The 17,238-nt window shown below is 35.6% G+C and overlaps 3 protein-coding genes across 3 annotated transcripts in view; 2 read left to right on the top strand and 1 right to left on the bottom strand.

Annotated features, from left to right (window-relative positions):
- LOC142345946 (uncharacterized) overlaps window positions 1-10,625 on the bottom strand; it is a 280,658-nt gene extending 270,033 nt beyond the window's left edge. Inside the window, exon 1 of the mRNA XM_075398413.1 lies at window positions 10,612-10,625. The gene's annotated coding sequence lies outside the window, so the exon portion shown is untranslated. The remainder of the gene's footprint in view (window positions 1-10,611) is intronic.
- On the top strand, window positions 138-3,640 carry LOC142345578 (exportin-4-like). Its single transcript, XM_075397698.1, has one exon. It carries the CDS (start codon window positions 140-142, stop codon window positions 3,506-3,508), a length of 3,369 nt encoding a protein of 1,122 aa, XP_075253813.1. The 5' UTR covers window positions 138-139; the 3' UTR covers window positions 3,509-3,640.
- Window positions 10,626-11,936: 1,311 nt separating the features above from the next.
- Window positions 11,937-17,141, top strand: LOC142345984 (E3 ubiquitin-protein ligase rnf146-like). The gene is made up of 2 exons (XM_075398456.1): window positions 11,937-12,383; window positions 16,286-17,141. The coding sequence occupies exons 1-2, from the start codon at window positions 11,981-11,983 to the stop codon at window positions 16,732-16,734; spliced, it is 852 nt and encodes a 283-aa protein (XP_075254571.1). The 5' UTR covers window positions 11,937-11,980; the 3' UTR covers window positions 16,735-17,141.
- The last annotated feature ends 97 nt before the right edge of the window (window positions 17,142-17,238 follow it).

The following is a 17,238-nucleotide window of genomic DNA, read 5'->3' as shown; positions in this document are numbered from 1 at the left end:
CAATTTCCTTATCTTCGCATGAGTCCATGTGCAGGAGTTAGATTCGTCTTAATTGTATGTAGAGTTTCCGATACAGTTTCGAGATTTCTTTCTTAGTTGGTATCGACTTGTGATCTATCCTGCTCTTTTTCAGATTCAAATGTCTGTACAATCGTTCGTTTGGGCATCTAAAGTTCTCTCAGAGGGAACTGCGAATGAAGATGAACGAAAGTCGGCCGAAAGTGTCATAGTGCAGCTTAAGAAGCAGACGATTGTTCTGGATTTTTGCCGAGGAGTTTTGATATCAAATGATGCAAGCCTGAAGACAAGTCCCGTTTTGTTCTATACTTTCAACATTCTGAAAGAAGCTATTGTTGCTCATTGGACTAGTTTAGCTGTCCAGCAAGTTCATGAGTGGCTAGAATTAGTTATTCAGTTCGCTGTTTCTAATCATAGAAATGCTGCTATGCCTAACTATGTCACGCAGCAGTTGTGTAGTGCCATATCTGTTATCGTTAAACGATCTACTATAGCTGGTGACCCGTGGGGGAAATCGAAACTTTTTGACAGTATTTTTGAGCTTCTGAGGACAGACAGCAGAGCCTTGCGATTATTGGCATTTAATTTAGCGGATTCCTTGATTGCAGAATTTGGTTCAGTTTATAATTCGCAGCTCCAAGTGTCCTCTCAGTCCATGAAATTATCAAAAATTGAATTTCAAAGTAAAGATCTGCCTTCGCTTCTGCATACTCTGATTAAACAAATGCAGAGCATATATGGAAACTTGATGAGCGACGTGAACACTTCAGAGTTGACCGTTTTTGCAAAACGTTCTTTTGAGCTCATAGAGCGTATTTTGAGTTGGAATTTTTTATTTCCAAATCGTAATCAGTTAACTGAGGCATCAGAAATTCTGAGACCGGGACTTGAATGGAAAACAATTTTCCTTGAATCTGACTCTGTTGATTTCCTGATACAATTGGGAAGCAAACTGCCCTATAGTGAATCTTTATATAAGCCATGGTTGCATTCAATTATGCTTCTGGCGTCTTTGAGTGGCAATATTTTCACTCAAAAACAAGAGCAAGTCGATTATTTGTCCAAATTCATATCATTTACAAACTCTCAGTTGACGAAAAATGACAAACTATGTTATGAACATCCATTTGAAGTCGCATCAGTTATAAACAAACTAAGCGTGTGCTTCGGTAAAGATATTTGGACAAGCCTCCCCGAAAATACAATGCTCTCTTTTTTCCAAGATTTTAACCGATTGTCAGTTAAGTTTTGTCAATATTTGACAACCGAGGAATCAAATAACGATGATCACGTGTTTCGAGATGCTTTTCAATTGTTACTTAATAGCTGGGCTGTTCATTTGACAGATAACAATTTTGGACAATTTTTGCCCAAAGTTCAAGAACTTTGTTTTGAATTGTTTTCATTCTATGCGCAGTGTCATATTGGCGAGCCTGAGGGTTTACGAAAAGAGTGTGATGAAACCGAAATTGAAGAAACAGAAGAAAATGATCGAACTCTTTTTGCTGACCAGTTGAATGCTATCGCTACTGTCGGGCGAAATTGCCTCGATAAAACAGTGCCTTTAGTAACCTCTCTCATGGACCATTCTGTGGCCCAGCTCTTCCATTGTTTAACTGTTGACAAAAATCACTCGGGGATTGATAAGATCTTTGAAGATCTTCACTGGGTTGTTTTGATAACTTCCCACCTCTTAGCTGACGAAACTCTTGGAGAAACTCCGACGGTACCCTATGAGGTACTTGATTTGTCATTACGCGCTCAAGATTCGGTTACACAAGATGCTTCATTGTTGCATAATATGTTTATCGATTATGCAACAGTTGTGAAAACCGAAAACATTGTTATAGATCCAATTGTTCAAATTATAGCTTCAGTCTTTAATTACATCAATTTAGAGAACCGATTTTTGCATGCGGATATGCCTTCAATGTTGTCGCCAGAATTATCTTCGGACTGTTTGGTGTTTCTAAGTCGTCTTTGCGAAAGTTATATTTTGTACAGAAACGACGCTTTGACCATCGAGGTCAGCACTAGCATGAAAACAATTTTCGGTCAAGAAAGTGGCGGAGGTCAATGGTTAGTTGAAACCTTGTTGAGCAAAGTTTTGCTTAACATCCTGAAATATAATTCAGAAGCAAACGTAGTCCAAGAAACCCTAAATTTATTGCTAAATTTAGTCCAGCACAATCGCGAAGCCGTTTTAAAATGCCCGGCAATGAACGAAATTATCGAGTTAATTACAAAGCACGACCAGTTTTGGAATAATTTATCTGCAGATTGCTGCCAGACGTTAATGCAAAGTTTAATGATCGCAGTTATGAAAAGTCCTGAAATGACAGAATTGTTGCTGAAAAATCTTTTGGTTCATAATTTTGACGTTTGTGTGTTACGCAATAATGAACTAAAGAAATCGAATCATAGCGCTGTAATCATTCGAGAACTGAACCTTATTCTTGAGTTGACGCGAGGGTCGATCAAAGCCTGTCATCCAGAAAATACAGAATTGATATTCGAAATGACATCCAAAATTATTGCAAGCTTTAGTAACATTTTGTCGTCGAACCTTTACAATGAAGAAATTGTCACTTGCCAGCTTTATTGTCTGTATGACTTGACCTCGATTGCTTTGCCTTCGTTAAAAGCAAAACAGCTAGAATGTTTATTAGATGTTTGTTATAACTACTTGCAAACTTTTGTAGCCCAAGGGTTACTAAAAATCAAAATCAGCTCAAAATCAAATGAAGATGATTCGATATTCGTTTGGCTTGAAACTGTCCTAGGGATAGTTTTAAACATTGCTTCAATTGAAAGCATTGATGTATTCGGAACATTTGTTTCTATAGATTCTGCAAAAGCGGCCTTCAGCTCGTTAAACATAATTGCTCCGACACTGAATAACGATTTCTTGAAAGTGCCCAAAATATCCGATGTTTACTTTGATCTTATTGCGACTCTTTTTGAGTTTTATTCCGAGAAAGCGCTGAAAGTTATGAACGAATCGGTTTACGAAATCGTGTTTTCATCAATCGATAATGCGTTGCTGTACGGGACTTCTTCGGAAGCAAATCAAGCCTTGAAATCAATTTCTTCATTAGCCCAATACGCTGTTACAATGTCAGCTAGTCAAAATAGTAATGACCACGAGAAATCGGTTATAATAAATACTTGCAAACATTTTATCAGAACTATTTTCAGAAGTTTGATTAACCATTCCATATCAAATGATAATATCGAAGCAAGCTCGGAAGCTTTGTTACATTTGATCACGCTTTTGCCAAACGATGTGAACGAAATTTTCGAAGCCGTTTTGACCAATTTAGTAATTACAGATGAAAACATACACGAAAAAGTAGTCGCAGCTTTTGTTAATCTGACAGCCCCAATTTGCAATACGAACACGAAAGGAAGCTCGAAACGGACGGGAACCATTTTCAAAAATAGACTGGAAAAGTTTTTGGATATAGTCGGAGGATTAGTTATTGTTTGAGATTTATTGTTTATAGTTTGGTTTTTGTGGGTCTTGTAAATTGTCATGTTTTACTAATCAGAGTCTAATAATGAATTGTATTAATGGTATATTTCGGTATCTCGAAACCTAATTGAGATTCTTAATTCTTTCTTTTATTTCAAACACGTTCTCAGCCTCTCATTTAAGGACTTAATAATTGTTCTCGAATAAATATATTTTTTTATAGACAGTACTTCAATTTTTGTGTCTGAAAATTTTCATTTGATTCAATTGAGTGATGACGATCATTTTTAAAATGCTTAATGTGGGAGCCATAAAACTTGCAGTTGACAAAGCGAAAATAATATCAATTTAAAGCTATTTTAAAGCTATTTTAACAATTGTAAGTATTACAGATTTTAGTTGAATTTACAATCTCTCCGTCGAGAGATTCCTAAGACTGTTTTCCATGAATATTTTTAAAAGGGGCAGACTCACGATTATCTGCGTGGCCTGGAATCGCATTTGATCAAGTGAATCGGAAAAGAATGACATCTATAAATATGCAAATGTCTGATGGGCTGCCGTCGATCGATGTAACTGCCCCGCCTAGTTGACTTCAAAAGAAAATTTTAAGTTTTTACATGCAAAATATATCAAGTAATTTGATGATAAAGGCTTGGGCATTCCACGGCTGCATTCAGTGTCGTTTAAATAGGGCGAGCACCTTTAAATGAAATTAAGATTTTTTAGCCCAGTTGCACTTTTTCGTAGATTTTGCGATGACCATCATCTGATACGAAAAAGAATACTCTGTAGATGTATAATTCTATTTGAACGCTTTTTGGGCTAGTGACGTCATCTTCTACTTCAGATAACATTAACTATCTCAAATAACTAGATCAAATAACATTATCTGGTTACTTTTTCCACAAATGTTTGGTGTCTTAAGGACAGACGGAGGAAGTTGTGCAAAAGTTTGATAGCAGTTTCTCAAAACTCTGATAATGGCCATTTTTAGGCTATTACTTTTTCTTGTCAGTCGCGATGGCTAAAGAGAAGATTCCCAAAATGAGCTCTAATATTTCCTCGATTTATCTGCATTGTCGGGTAAACATGTGGCCCTTATTATATCTTTTGTGGTACTATTTGGGAGAGAAGAGTTTAATAATAGTCTATTAATAAAATAAATATATTGCAAAAGCAGTCCCTGCTGATAAATTTTCCGTTATTTTTTTCGTTTTTAAAGAATTTACCTGATTAATTGCTCTCAAACGAAGTTTGTTGCAATTATAATAGTCCTGTTGGGCTTTTTTTATGCGATTTTTCGCTTGAACGATTTTTCTTCTGACCCACTTGACTTTTCGTCCTTTAAAACGGGATAAACAGTTAGAGCCCACCGGGCATTAGGTTTCATTAGAGGCCCCTAGCCGCGTTTAGTAGTCCTTCAAGTACTTAGTGTGATGAAGTTACCGGGGAGGCCATAGTTTAGGGCTAAAAGGCCTTTTTGAGGAGTTTTTGTGCTCAAAATGTTGCAATTTTTCGTGTTTTTTGCGGTTTTTTGATTTTTGTCTTTTTTGCGGTTTTTTGAGTCTGGCTAAAGTTGTTAAAGCTCTTTTGCAAGACATAAGTGCTTTTTATGACCTTATAAAGAGCTACACAAAAAGGTTTGGTATTCTACACAAAAACACTCAAATTTATACTAATTTTCACATTTTTTTTTAAATGTTTTTAAAATTTTTTGCCATTTTTTTTAGGTTTCTCCAGCCTCAGGAGGCAGGGAACCTCCTCTAGGGTTTGATAATAGTTTAAAGCTTGGTTTCTAGATCAAATGGAATTTTTTGAAGATTTTTATTCACGAATATAAGCAATTTTCAGTTTCAATTTTTTCTTTGCTTGGGTTGATTGGATTAAGCGTTGCATGTACTCTTCAGGGTTAACAATTGAACTTATTAATAGTTCAATTGTTGTGTAACGTTAAGCGTTTGATTTTCAATGAGATAGAAAAACTTTTTGAACGTTTTTACTTTTGCGGCAAAATTTTTCATTGTTTGGGACTCCTTTTTGTTTTATTTTGAGTTTTATTTTGATAAGAACATGGTGCAATAAATTTGGTTGTTTGCTGAGGCCAAACATTAAAATTTACTTTTTGTTGTACTATATTTTATTTCAATTTAATTTTGTGATATCAAGATAATGAACATAATTGTGGTTTTTTTTCTGCCTTTCAGTTCTTATAATTTGTCAAGATTTCATTGTTTTCATGATTTCGCTTTTTTATTAATTTCAATGCAATGTGTTTCTAAGAATAATAAAAAAAATATTTGCAATTTTTAAAGTTTTAAAATAATTTTTAAAAGTTTTTGGCACCAGGGGCCCAGGGACCTCTTTCGAGGTTTGAAAATAAGCTGCTTCATATTTTCTAGAGTTAATGGAATGGTTATTAATTTTTTAATGACTCGAGTATTAGCCATTTTTAGATAAAATTTACATTTTTTTTTCAAATTCTTGAAAGTTTTTTAAAGAATATACCTGATTAGTTGCTCTCAAACGAAGTTTGTAGCAATTATAATCGTCCTGTTGATCTTTTTATGCAATTTTTTGCGTGACCGAGTTTCGTCGGACCCAGTTGACTTTTCGTCCTCAAAAACGGTATAAACAGGTAGCGCCCAGCGTGCATTAGGTTCTTTTAGAGCCTTTCAGCTCACTAGTTTCCAAGTTTTCGATTCAAATAAACTGTTTTGGAGACTTGTACTTATGATGTGAAGGGCGGTTCTTTGAGGTTGAACCCCTCCCCGCCCATATCAGCCTCACCCCCAAAAAGTCAGCCCCACCCCCCTCCACATCAGCCCCACCATCTCTTCACTCCCCCATCCGTGCACATCGTTCAGTCCTGCTAGGGCCCCGCGCAGCCAGAGACCCCCTCCCACCGTTGCCCCCCTCACTGTCCCCCCCACCGCTCTGCTCACCTCACGCACGCCCCTTCAATTAAGCCAACCGCTCGCCGATCGTTTGACAGCAATTTGGCCGTTTTTCGGTTGTATTTATATCTTATACACTTCAGTTACATTTTTAAAAGCGATATCAGAAGACTCATTACTTGTTTAATTTTAAAAAGCAACGGTAAAATCTTCAAATTGTACCTCAAAGTTTTGCTGTTTTTTTCTCGTTTAATCAACACGTGATTCTAAGATGGAATGGTAATCCAGCTAAATGCTTCAAATTTTTGGACAGCATCACGCCAATACGATAGTTAATATTTTGGGTAAAAGACTCGGAAATCCATAGTATGGTTGTTTTTTAAAGCTATAGTGTGGCGGACAGTTTTTTCAATTATCAATTTTGCGAATAAGAATTGAGAGATAATTGCTGATTTTATTCATTTCATTGCCCCATTAGCCCGTTTTTCTCAATTTGGAAATCTACAACTGATTAATATTCTACGCCAGCGTTTCTCTTTAGGCATTTAAATTTATCAGTTTATAATTGGAGTGGAAGTCGACGAAAGGGACATCTCAACGGCACATAGACTCCCAGGCAGGAAAGCGGGTGAACGCGTGATTATTGCCCGTTTTGCTAGACGGTTGGTGAAAACGCAGATACTCCGAAACAAAAAGAAGTTGTCGGAAGTTAGAAGTAATGTAAAAATCTTCGAAGACATATCACCTGCTAGAGCAAAGTTTCTGGCAATGATGAAAAGAGATCCTAGGGTTGAATCAGCCTGGACAAAGGAGGGCACGATTTTTTACCTATGGAAAGAAAACAAAAGAGTGTACAGAGTGTTTGATCTGCTTGAAGCAGCCAGGAACCTGAATTATAATTTTTCAGACTTTGTTAAATGTTTCCAACCATCCCATAGCAATATTTTTCCCACCTCCTCGTGCAGTGACTTCACCTAAATCTAAAACTTCAAATTCTTGTTCACTTACTATTCTAAATTTAAACGTTCGCTCCTTAAAAAAACATATAGAGGACCTGGAAGCACTTGTACATAGTCTTGAGTCTCCACCTGATATTCTTTGCTTGACTGAAACTTGGCTATCTAAAAACGACGACCCAAAATCACTACTGGTAACTGGTTACCAAAATGTAGCTTCAAAAGTTCGTGACTCAAAAGGCGGTGGCATTATGATTCAACTAACAGCTAACTGCTCTATTCAAAAAGAACTGGATTGCGTGATCGAGGAGTCTTTATTTGCGACCATAGAAAAACAAGGATACGAGTTCCGGCTAGTGGTAATATACAACAAACCAAGAGCAAATAAACTTGATTTTGTGGACTTAGTAGAAGAAGTTTTGGGAAATTTAAATTCCAAATGCTTGCCAACTGTAATATGTGGGGATATTAACATTGATACGATGAAACAAAATTTGCTCACGAAAAAATATAAAAACGCCATTCATTCAAATGGTTTTTTTTATAACACCCAATAAACCCACCCGTGTTACAGAAAAATCAGCAACTTGCGTAGACCACTTCATTTTTCAAAATTTGATAGGGGATGTTCACATACTTGAAAATCAAAGCTTTTCAGACCATTTTCCTGTTACGTTGAAGTGGACAGTGAAAGCAAATGACCTGGAAAGCAAAATTGTAAGGGATACATCATTTCTTCGTAACTGCAGTATTGTTGAAAATTACTTATCTGCCTTGAGTCACGAACTTTGTAATGTTTTTTCAGCACACAGTAGTTGTGCAAATTCATGCTTTAGTGCCTTCATCACATTTTTCTAACCGTTACTGAGCAGTACGCTCCACTAAAACGTATCACCCCGCACAATCGAAATTCTACACCTAAATGGTTCGACAACAAAATAAAAAATATACGTACGCAGCGGAATCTTATTCACAGGAAATGGAAAGCAGACAAGTCAAATGGCTCTCTGCGCAAGAAGTTTACAGATATTAGACTTCAATTGGAAAAAAGTATTAAAACGGCGAAAAAGGTTTATTATCGAAACATGTTCGAAAAATGTATCGGAGACTCAAGACAAACATTTAAACTTTTAAATGAGCTGTCAGGAAAACATTTGGTAAATAATGCAGTTCCAAAGCTTTCCTCGTGCATGTCGGATACTGCACCTAACTCATCTAATCTTCAAGTAGCTGAGAAATTTAATGAGTTTTTTGCTAGTATTGGCAAAAATATTCAGCGCAGTATTCCTTCCGAGGCAGTCACACCCCTGACTGATGTTAATATGACATTGAGAGTATATCCAGTTTCTGATACTGAGATAAGTGCAATTATTGATTCACTTCCGGACAAATCTTCATCCGGTGAAGATGAGATTAGTAATATTGTAGTGAAGACAACAAAATCTGTTGTCACGAAATACCTCACATTGTTAATTAATCAATCATTTCGTGAAGGAGTTTTTCCCACTGAGCTCAAAAAAGCAAAAGTCATTCCATTGCATAAAGAGGGATCAAGACTATAAGAGAACAATTATAGGCCAATTTCTCTGTTAAATGTTTGGAGTAAAATATACGAGCGGGCAATGTTCTCTAGAATTTACGAATACCTGGAACATTTTAATCTTCTCTATCGCAAGCAATTTGGTTTTCGCAAAAAGCATTCCACCATAGATGCATTGGCAAAATTAACTGAAAGAATAAGAGTAAGCCAATTCAAAGTTGTCAACTTTTTTCTGGATCTACAGAAGGCATTTGATACACTAGATCATCAAATATTGCTCCGTAAGCTTGAAAGTTATGGTATTCGTCATAAGCGCCTAGAATGGTGTAAAAGCTATTTATCTAATAGAACTCAGAGAGTTTTCTTGGCCGGTGTGACTTCAACTTCGTTAAATATAACTTGTGGTGTCCCTCAGGGCTCCATACTTGGACCACTGTTGTTTTTAATTTATATAAACGATTTACCAAGAGTGTGTAATCAACTTAGTGTCCATCTTTTTGCTGACGACACCAACCTTTGCAGTTTAGGTTGCTCAAGAATAGCTATCCAAGATGACTTAGATAGTGTAGCCGCTTGGTTAAATGCAAATAAACTTAAGCTCAATATGCTAAAAACGGTTCAATTAAATTTAAAAACAAGTGCTTCCAGTGAGCGATTCCACATCGCATCAGAAGAAATTAAATTGGAACCATCATGTAAATATTTAGGCATAATAGTTGATTCAAAGTTGTTGTTTAGCTCTCATATAGATCTTGTCATAGGAAAACTTAGTAGGCAATGTGGTATAATATCAAAATTAAGACACTTCGCTCCAAGGTACCAGTTAATAGAATATTACAAGAGTATCATATGTCCTATCATACAATATGGAATTTTGGTGTATGGATGCTCTAGCTTCACGTCTTTAGCTCCAATTCATCTGCTACAGAAGAAAATTCTTAAATTAATTTATTTTAAGAGTCGGTTCGATCAAAGCGAAGATCTATTCTGTGCAAACAAAATTCTAACAGTTTTTGAATTACATGTATATGAGCTGCTTAAGTTTGTTTTAAAATCGATTAACAGTTTCCATGCCGAAGACTATCTAAACAGTATGTTTCAGTTTGAAAGACATTTTTTAACGACAAGACGAGCAAAACACATGTTACTAAAAGTGCCGTTATGCAGATCTAAATTGGAGCAAAATTCGATAAGTCGTCGGGCTTCAACGTTATTCAATGTTTTGAAAATTCAAGGACTCTTGCATGACTCTATCGGGAGCTCAACCTATAGCCAAATATCAATGACCTATCATAATTTAAAAGAATCTTATATTCTTGGAAATGAGGAACTCATTCGAAAAGTGTTTTTCTGCTAAATTTCCAGAACCCTGTAATTCTAGATGCTTTCTTTACAAAATAACAAAAATCTACGCAAAAATTGTGGCGGTGCCTTCGTAGAAGGCACCGCGATTCGTTTTTGGCTGTCAAAATTTGATTTTTCTAAATTCTAAAGATAGTTTTTAACAATGTTTCTTCAATTCGAGTCTTTTTTATATAAAGAACTTATTTTTCTCTTCTTTTTTTCAAAGTTGGCGAAGTCTGGATGTTCGCTTGTGCATGCAAAAATTTGCCATAGAAGAGGGCATCCAGTAGTGAATTGTTCAAAGTTACCTTTTGAGTTCTGTGTTACGTTTTTGAATCATTGTTAAGAAATGAAAAAGAAAAAAAAAATTTTTGAAAAATGTTAATAAGTTTATCATCTATGTTGTATACATCTGGGCACGCTGTGAAGTAGGTCAAACGACCTCGTTGCGTGTCCTTTCCTTGCTTGAAGATAAATAATACTATGTTGTTTTTTTTCTACTAAATCTATGCTGTTCTGTATTTATACTATACAAGCAAGGATAAATTAACTCTCTCTCTCTCTCTAATATTTAAAAGCTTTCGTATTTACAAACATTGTTTAAAATAAAGTATTCAAAATTTGTGCCAACTCAAAAACAAAAGAATCAAAAGAAATTATGGCAGTGGTGCAATTTTGTCGCATGGAACTTTGTTGAAATATGCCGTTGAACAGTTTTCAGATTAGTTTATGGCTTCGTTTTTTTTCAATGTTCACTGGAATCTTTAATTGTATGTTTTGAAAGGAAGACACAGCCTTATTAATTGCTCTCCAACGAAGTTTGTAGCAAATATATTAGTCCTGTGTTCTTTATGCGATAACTAGTCCGAATGCCTTACGCCGTGCTAGTCTCTAAATATGCGTTTCAACGAAACGCATATCCCCCCTGTCCACCCTCGTACCCTTGGTGATTTGAACCCCCCTCTCGTCTAGCCCTCCCAACCCGACCCCCATAGCTTGACCTCCCACTCCGCTCACCCCCCCCCCCCCCCCCCCACCTAATGCTAGCATACCTAATGTGCAGCTGGATACTACGGAAGTCAACCGCTCGCTGGTCGTTTGAGAGCAATTCACCTGACGTTAGTCGGTTATGTTTATCTTTTGGCTTTTGACACATTTGTTAGCTGTTGAAACATTGATCAATCTAATATTTCAAAGGGTGACATTGAACTGCCAACCAATTTTGGTCATTATGTATGTGTTTTATTCTTTCCTTTTTAAAGAAGTTTTATCGGTTTCACGGAGTTATTTTTTGTCTTTATTTTTCGTATCTACTGATTTTATTTTCAAGTTTCTTGATGATACACTATGCCTTGAATATTTGGTCTCAATTTTCGAGGTCTGTTTCACGAATATTCAAATTAGCGCAGTTTCGGCTTGATCCGAATACTCTTCTTTTTTGCTATTTTCTGTATAATATTTTTGAATTCTCTGTTTCGGAAGTTTTTCTGATTTCTGACGACGACTTAGGTGCTTGATTGTTCTCGAATTAAGTTTGAAAGAACTTTTTAGTCGCGCCTATGTGTGTGTTTGTACGTGTTGTTTGTTATGAGGGGTTGCTGTGTGTCGGGGGGGGGGGGGTGGGGGACATGTTATTTTTAGTTCTCAATTTAGTGAAAGGAAGGAGTTCGCATTATTTTAAAAGTTAAGGATGAATACAAATTTTACAGATCAAAATAATGATACTGATGCAGTGCTAATTTGCAAAAAAATGTCAGCAGAAAGTGGCATATCTGGCACCGAATCTCCGACTCTTCCGGACGAATCAAAATGCCCAATTTGTCTGGAGGCGTTTGTCCTACCCGTCCGATTACCCTCATGTGAACACAAATTCTGCTTTTTATGCATCAAAGGCGTGGCCTTGCGAACTGGAAAATGCGCAATGTGTCGATCTCAAATATCGCAAACAATTCTAACTCAACCAGAAGCTTTGCTCGATCTGGAATTTCCCTCAAATTTATCCCCTGTTAAGCCCAAATACCCGCAGCAAAGTTTCAGTAAAAGTGGGACGAGTATGCAGCATAGTTACGGGCGTTGTGGTTTTGACCAGGGTCGTTCAAATAGCGTTAGTGGCATCGAAGAGTCAGCTAAGTGGTACTACTCGGGCTATAGAGGTGAGACACTTTTCAACTATGGAGAAATTGCTATGTTTAAAGCCCACCACTTCTCGGGTTAACGTTTGTCATATTGCGACCCGAGAAACCCTTAGGTTTTCATTCGTAGTTTTGCCGAAGTATCAGTGCTATAACGACCCCGGGCTTAAAACGTTGGGAGAAATTAGAGGACGAAATTAGAGGATTTCGATGTGTGTATAGAATTAAATTGAGTGGTACTATTCGGGCTATAGAGGTAAGACAGTTTCCAACTAGCTAGAATGGACGACGTCTAACGCCTTTTTTTTAACCTGGTCAACAATTGTGACAGAGAAATCTTGTGGCGCCGTTCGAAGTTTTCACGATGTATCAACTCTTTTAGAAATAAGGGGGTAAAAATGTTTGAAGAAAAATAGCTTGGGTTCTTTTTGTTTATTTGGATGGGTTTGTGTCACGTGTTTAACCTGCTGATTGATATAATTGACTTGTGATTAACACGTCTACTCGCGCCCATGAAATATAAATTTATGTCAAAGGGGGTGGTAAAACCTGATAGGGCTCTATTGGCTTAGTCCTTGATTTTCTCCTGTTTACAAAAGTTGAGTGTTTACACTCAAATTAAAGTGAGATTAATAAACTTTTTGACAAACTTCAAAGAAATGTTAAACAGCATCTATTACAAAAGTTTAATTTATTCCACTGAAAAGAAATATCGGAGGCTGTAAGATTTGTTTTCAAATATGATAGCTCACGGAGCAAATATCAACAAATTGTATATCGAAATTAATATCTGATTTGACTGAAAAAAAAATTGAATAAGGAGGCTCGATAATGTGCGTTCGCACCTAAAGTTCCGACCCCGCTCATCTACATTTTTCACTTAATTTTCTACCAAAAGGAGGAGATTTAAAACAATTACATATCGTTCAGCAAATTACTAAATGAATAAAACAATCTACCTTAGAGGGCCGATGAGACCTGTCATTAATATGACTACCAGAAAAGACGGTGATAAAATCAAATAATTACAAATATTAATTACGACCAAAACTCGTTGTCCAGTTTTTTAAAACCATTAATATCTATATCAAAATAGCATCAGATAAAACATATACTAAAGAAGATTAACATGTACTTCATTAGAAAAAAATTGGGACTTTTCCTCAATGCGACTTGGTAACAAGTCAAGAATTGAGCAAGAGCAAAGTTTAATAAAACGTTGCTTTCTCTGAAAAGAATTAATGTCAAACTGATTTGAACTATAATGCATCAACTGAAATCAATGAGCTGCTCATTAATGACATTAACAATTCTTAATTGGTTTTTTTTTCAAATGGCCAGAGAACCGCCCATAATTGTGATAATGTGAAAAGAAAACATAAACCTACAAAAATGCGCGATTATACAAAAACCACTAATATTTTATGAAAACTCGTTGTGACAGAAACCATTCGAGGAAAACAAAACGGTTATAAAGAGGAAATTTTATTTCAATAGGTCAAGGATGTGACTTGTCTATAGAAATACTAAGCTACAAGTTAACAGAAATAAGATTGGCAAAGCTCAGAAATTCATTGTCTTTTTTAAAAGCGAGTTTTCAAAATTCATGGCCAACATAAGCTCAGTTTTGACTTAATGAGTAGACAGTTCATTTTGCAACTTCCTCGAAAAGTAATTGCGCCTGTTATTAGTGAGACCAACTCATAAGACTATAAAATAACTTTAAATACAGGCAGAGCTAAGAAATTTCACAAACAACTTTACGAAACCATCGTGTTGAAGCCATTACATTTATAAAATATTAACACCGAGAAAATTAAATCTTTACTTGCGTCTCCTTTGAACATCATAGTCTTTTTGTAAAACGACTATCTCAAAATGACAACAAAAAAAACTACAAAAATGGAAAAGTATCTAAATCTGACATTATTCTTCCTAAACAAATCGTCTAATCCCAAAGACATCAGTCAAAACGTTTAACGAAAAGAAAAATTATATCGTTTGATTCAACAAACAAAAACAAGATCTCCTAATAATGACGCTAAATAACGAAGTGGATACAAAATTGTAAAATACAAAAAGACGAAAATCAGAACAAAAATGGATAAGTTAAAGATTTCTTTCATTTTTTCTGAAAAAAATTAATCTGAAAGTCAATAAAACCATTAGTTATATACTGATATCAGTTATTAAGTTCATTTAATAATTCGTGTCTATTGGCCATTGAGTTCTTTCATTGTCCAAAATTTGGCATGCAACAAAAATTAACAAATACAGGGCAAAATATAAAATACTATACAGATTTCTGCAAGAGAACGGTGTAGCAGCCCTTAAAATCATTGGCTTTGAAAACAATAAGTATATTCAGTTACAATTTTTGCGACTCTTTTTTAGTTTGATTGTTAAGTAATGTGACAATTAACAAAGAAACAAAAAGAACAGCAAAAATGGGCAATTATGCACAAAAATCAGTTTTGTACGAAATGTAGTACCAAAACCAAGAAGCTGAAATTATGAAAAAAGATCCGCAAAGATTAGTTTGTATCTTTTATGAGAGAATTTTTGACCTCTATTTACTGAAATTAAGGTAAAAGTTGACAGAAATAAGATGATTAATTGACAAGTTCAAAAAATCACTGAAATTTTCTTAAAACAAATATATTCAGTGTCATAAGGCATTTGATAACAAATGAATGCATTGTAGAGGTTCACCTACACCTCTCGAAGAAGCCATTTGGATTTTTTCAGCTCGACCCAGTACTCAGACTGCGAAGAGTAATAATTGAATGCAAGACATGAGAATTCAATTAAAATTCACTAAATATCTTCTTCAAAGCCATAAAACCATTGTTCTCTGAAAACATACTATATCTACAGTTGGCATCATTTTTACGTAATTGAGAGTTGCCATTAATTGAGCCGTGATTTGAAATTTTTTTGTCAGTAATCAGCATTAAAAAACAATAAAAACAAAATTGCTTTGAAAGGGCAGCACCAAAATAAAAATTAAAAAAACTTGTAAGAATCCTTGATGATACCAAACCTATCCTTGATTATGGCACGCGTCCAAAAGACCACCCATGAGTTTCAAATGTTTGCGAACGAGACAAATTGTTACGGGAAATATTTCAAAAATAAAAAAATGTATGATGCATTTCGTATAATTATCGATTTAAATTTTGAAAAAACGGCAAAATTTTAATTCCACATGACTTTTCTAGGGCGCCGGATTTCAGTTCTCCAATTTTGGCAAACTTAAACAAAGTGGTTCAAAAAAGCATATTTTGTGCATTGTTTGATGAAAAATGTCTGAATTTCAAAAATGTTATCAAAATTTCCAGCCAAAAAAATCTCCAAACAGTTCAGCAACGCTCTTCTACTAACGGTAACAATAACACTCTAGCGTTAAAAATTTTAACTTATTTTAAATTATATTAGCAAAATTGAGCCGAGTTTTAGCAAAAATTACATAAAATGTGAATAAAAACTCGAATGTTCACAAATCTTTAAACATCGATTACTCCCTGTCAAAAACGAAAATTAAAAAAATCTTTCTAATTCCAGATTCTACGCTGGACGAGCTTTCTAATGATACCAGTCTCAACTCTCTGCGATGAATATATCGATCGGCCAAAATTTACTGAACGAAAAAAACATTTGAGTATATAGTTCCCCCCTCCCCACTAAAGTGGGGGTCGGAACAATTAACCCGGATCACTGGTAACCCGGATAAATCAAATGTACTTGTTCAAAAAAGCAAACTGCATATAAGCTGCATGGAAAGTTGCAAGAGTCGTGTAATGTACAACCCGCGCAATTCTCTCAGTCCGGAATAAACAACTCTATATCTCTATATGCTCAGTTGTTTTGGTGTTCTCGTTTAAAACCTTGAAATGCATACACTTTTTGGTTTACCTTTTCAGGTTGGTGGGAATACGATGAGCGAACCAGTAGAGAACTGGAAAAGTTCCACACAACCTACCAAAGTATCAAATCTCAGCCCAGTTTACTGCATCAACCTGCTACGTCCCATCAGAAACCCAAAACTTCATTTGCCCAATTGAGTCGAGACGAAAACGTGAACAGTTTGGCAGAACTGGGCCAGTTTGAAGTTATGATCAGTGGCTATGTGTACATTATAGACTTTAACAGAATGGTTCAGTACCGGCAAAATATGACAGGACGAGCGAGAAAAGTTAAACGTGTCAGTCAAAATGATCAACAGTTGAAATGGGACGAAATTAAAGGCGTATCAGGACTCAAATCAGATGCACATGTTTCAATGGGTGGCCCTAAAGTGCAAACGACTGATCGGAACAGCAAAGATGACGAGGATGAAATCACGTCGAGAATGAGAAATTCTAGAATTTAGCTGTTTTGTACATAAATTTAATGTGAAAATAATTCCACTAAAGAAAGAAAGAAAGAATTTAATTCTCTGATCAAGTACCAAATAAGTTACAACAAGTACAAAAAATAAACGTAAACATTGACTCGTACAAACATGATTAAAGTGGACAGGCAACGGGGTATTTAGTCCCACGCGCCCTGCCCTTAGAGACTCTGTAAACTAGGCAGAAGGACTATTTTAATAAAGAAGTTCCTATAACAAAAACATAGAAAAATGAGGAAATGGACTTTAAAAAAATGAAAACTTAAAAATTGTTTTTGCTACAGTCGTCAAAATTTAATAGCGGCCTAATTGAACTTAGTTAAACCTATTGGAGGCATAAAATAGGCCTCCGAAATTTTTCGGTTTAAAAATTTTTCAGAAGCAATTTTAGCGGGAAAAATTCAAAAGTTTTGAAAAATTGTGATAACTTTGAAACTGGAAGGAATTGAGAGCTCATATTTTTTCACAAAAATCCCATTCCCA

This window comes from Convolutriloba macropyga, chromosome 9 (assembly GCF_964194025.1).
Source record: "Convolutriloba macropyga chromosome 9, txConMacr16.3, whole genome shotgun sequence".
NCBI lineage: Eukaryota > Metazoa > Xenacoelomorpha > Acoela > Convolutidae > Convolutriloba > Convolutriloba macropyga.
Note: the sequence above shows the minus strand (reverse complement) of the source record. Positions and strands in the feature narration are given on the sequence as shown.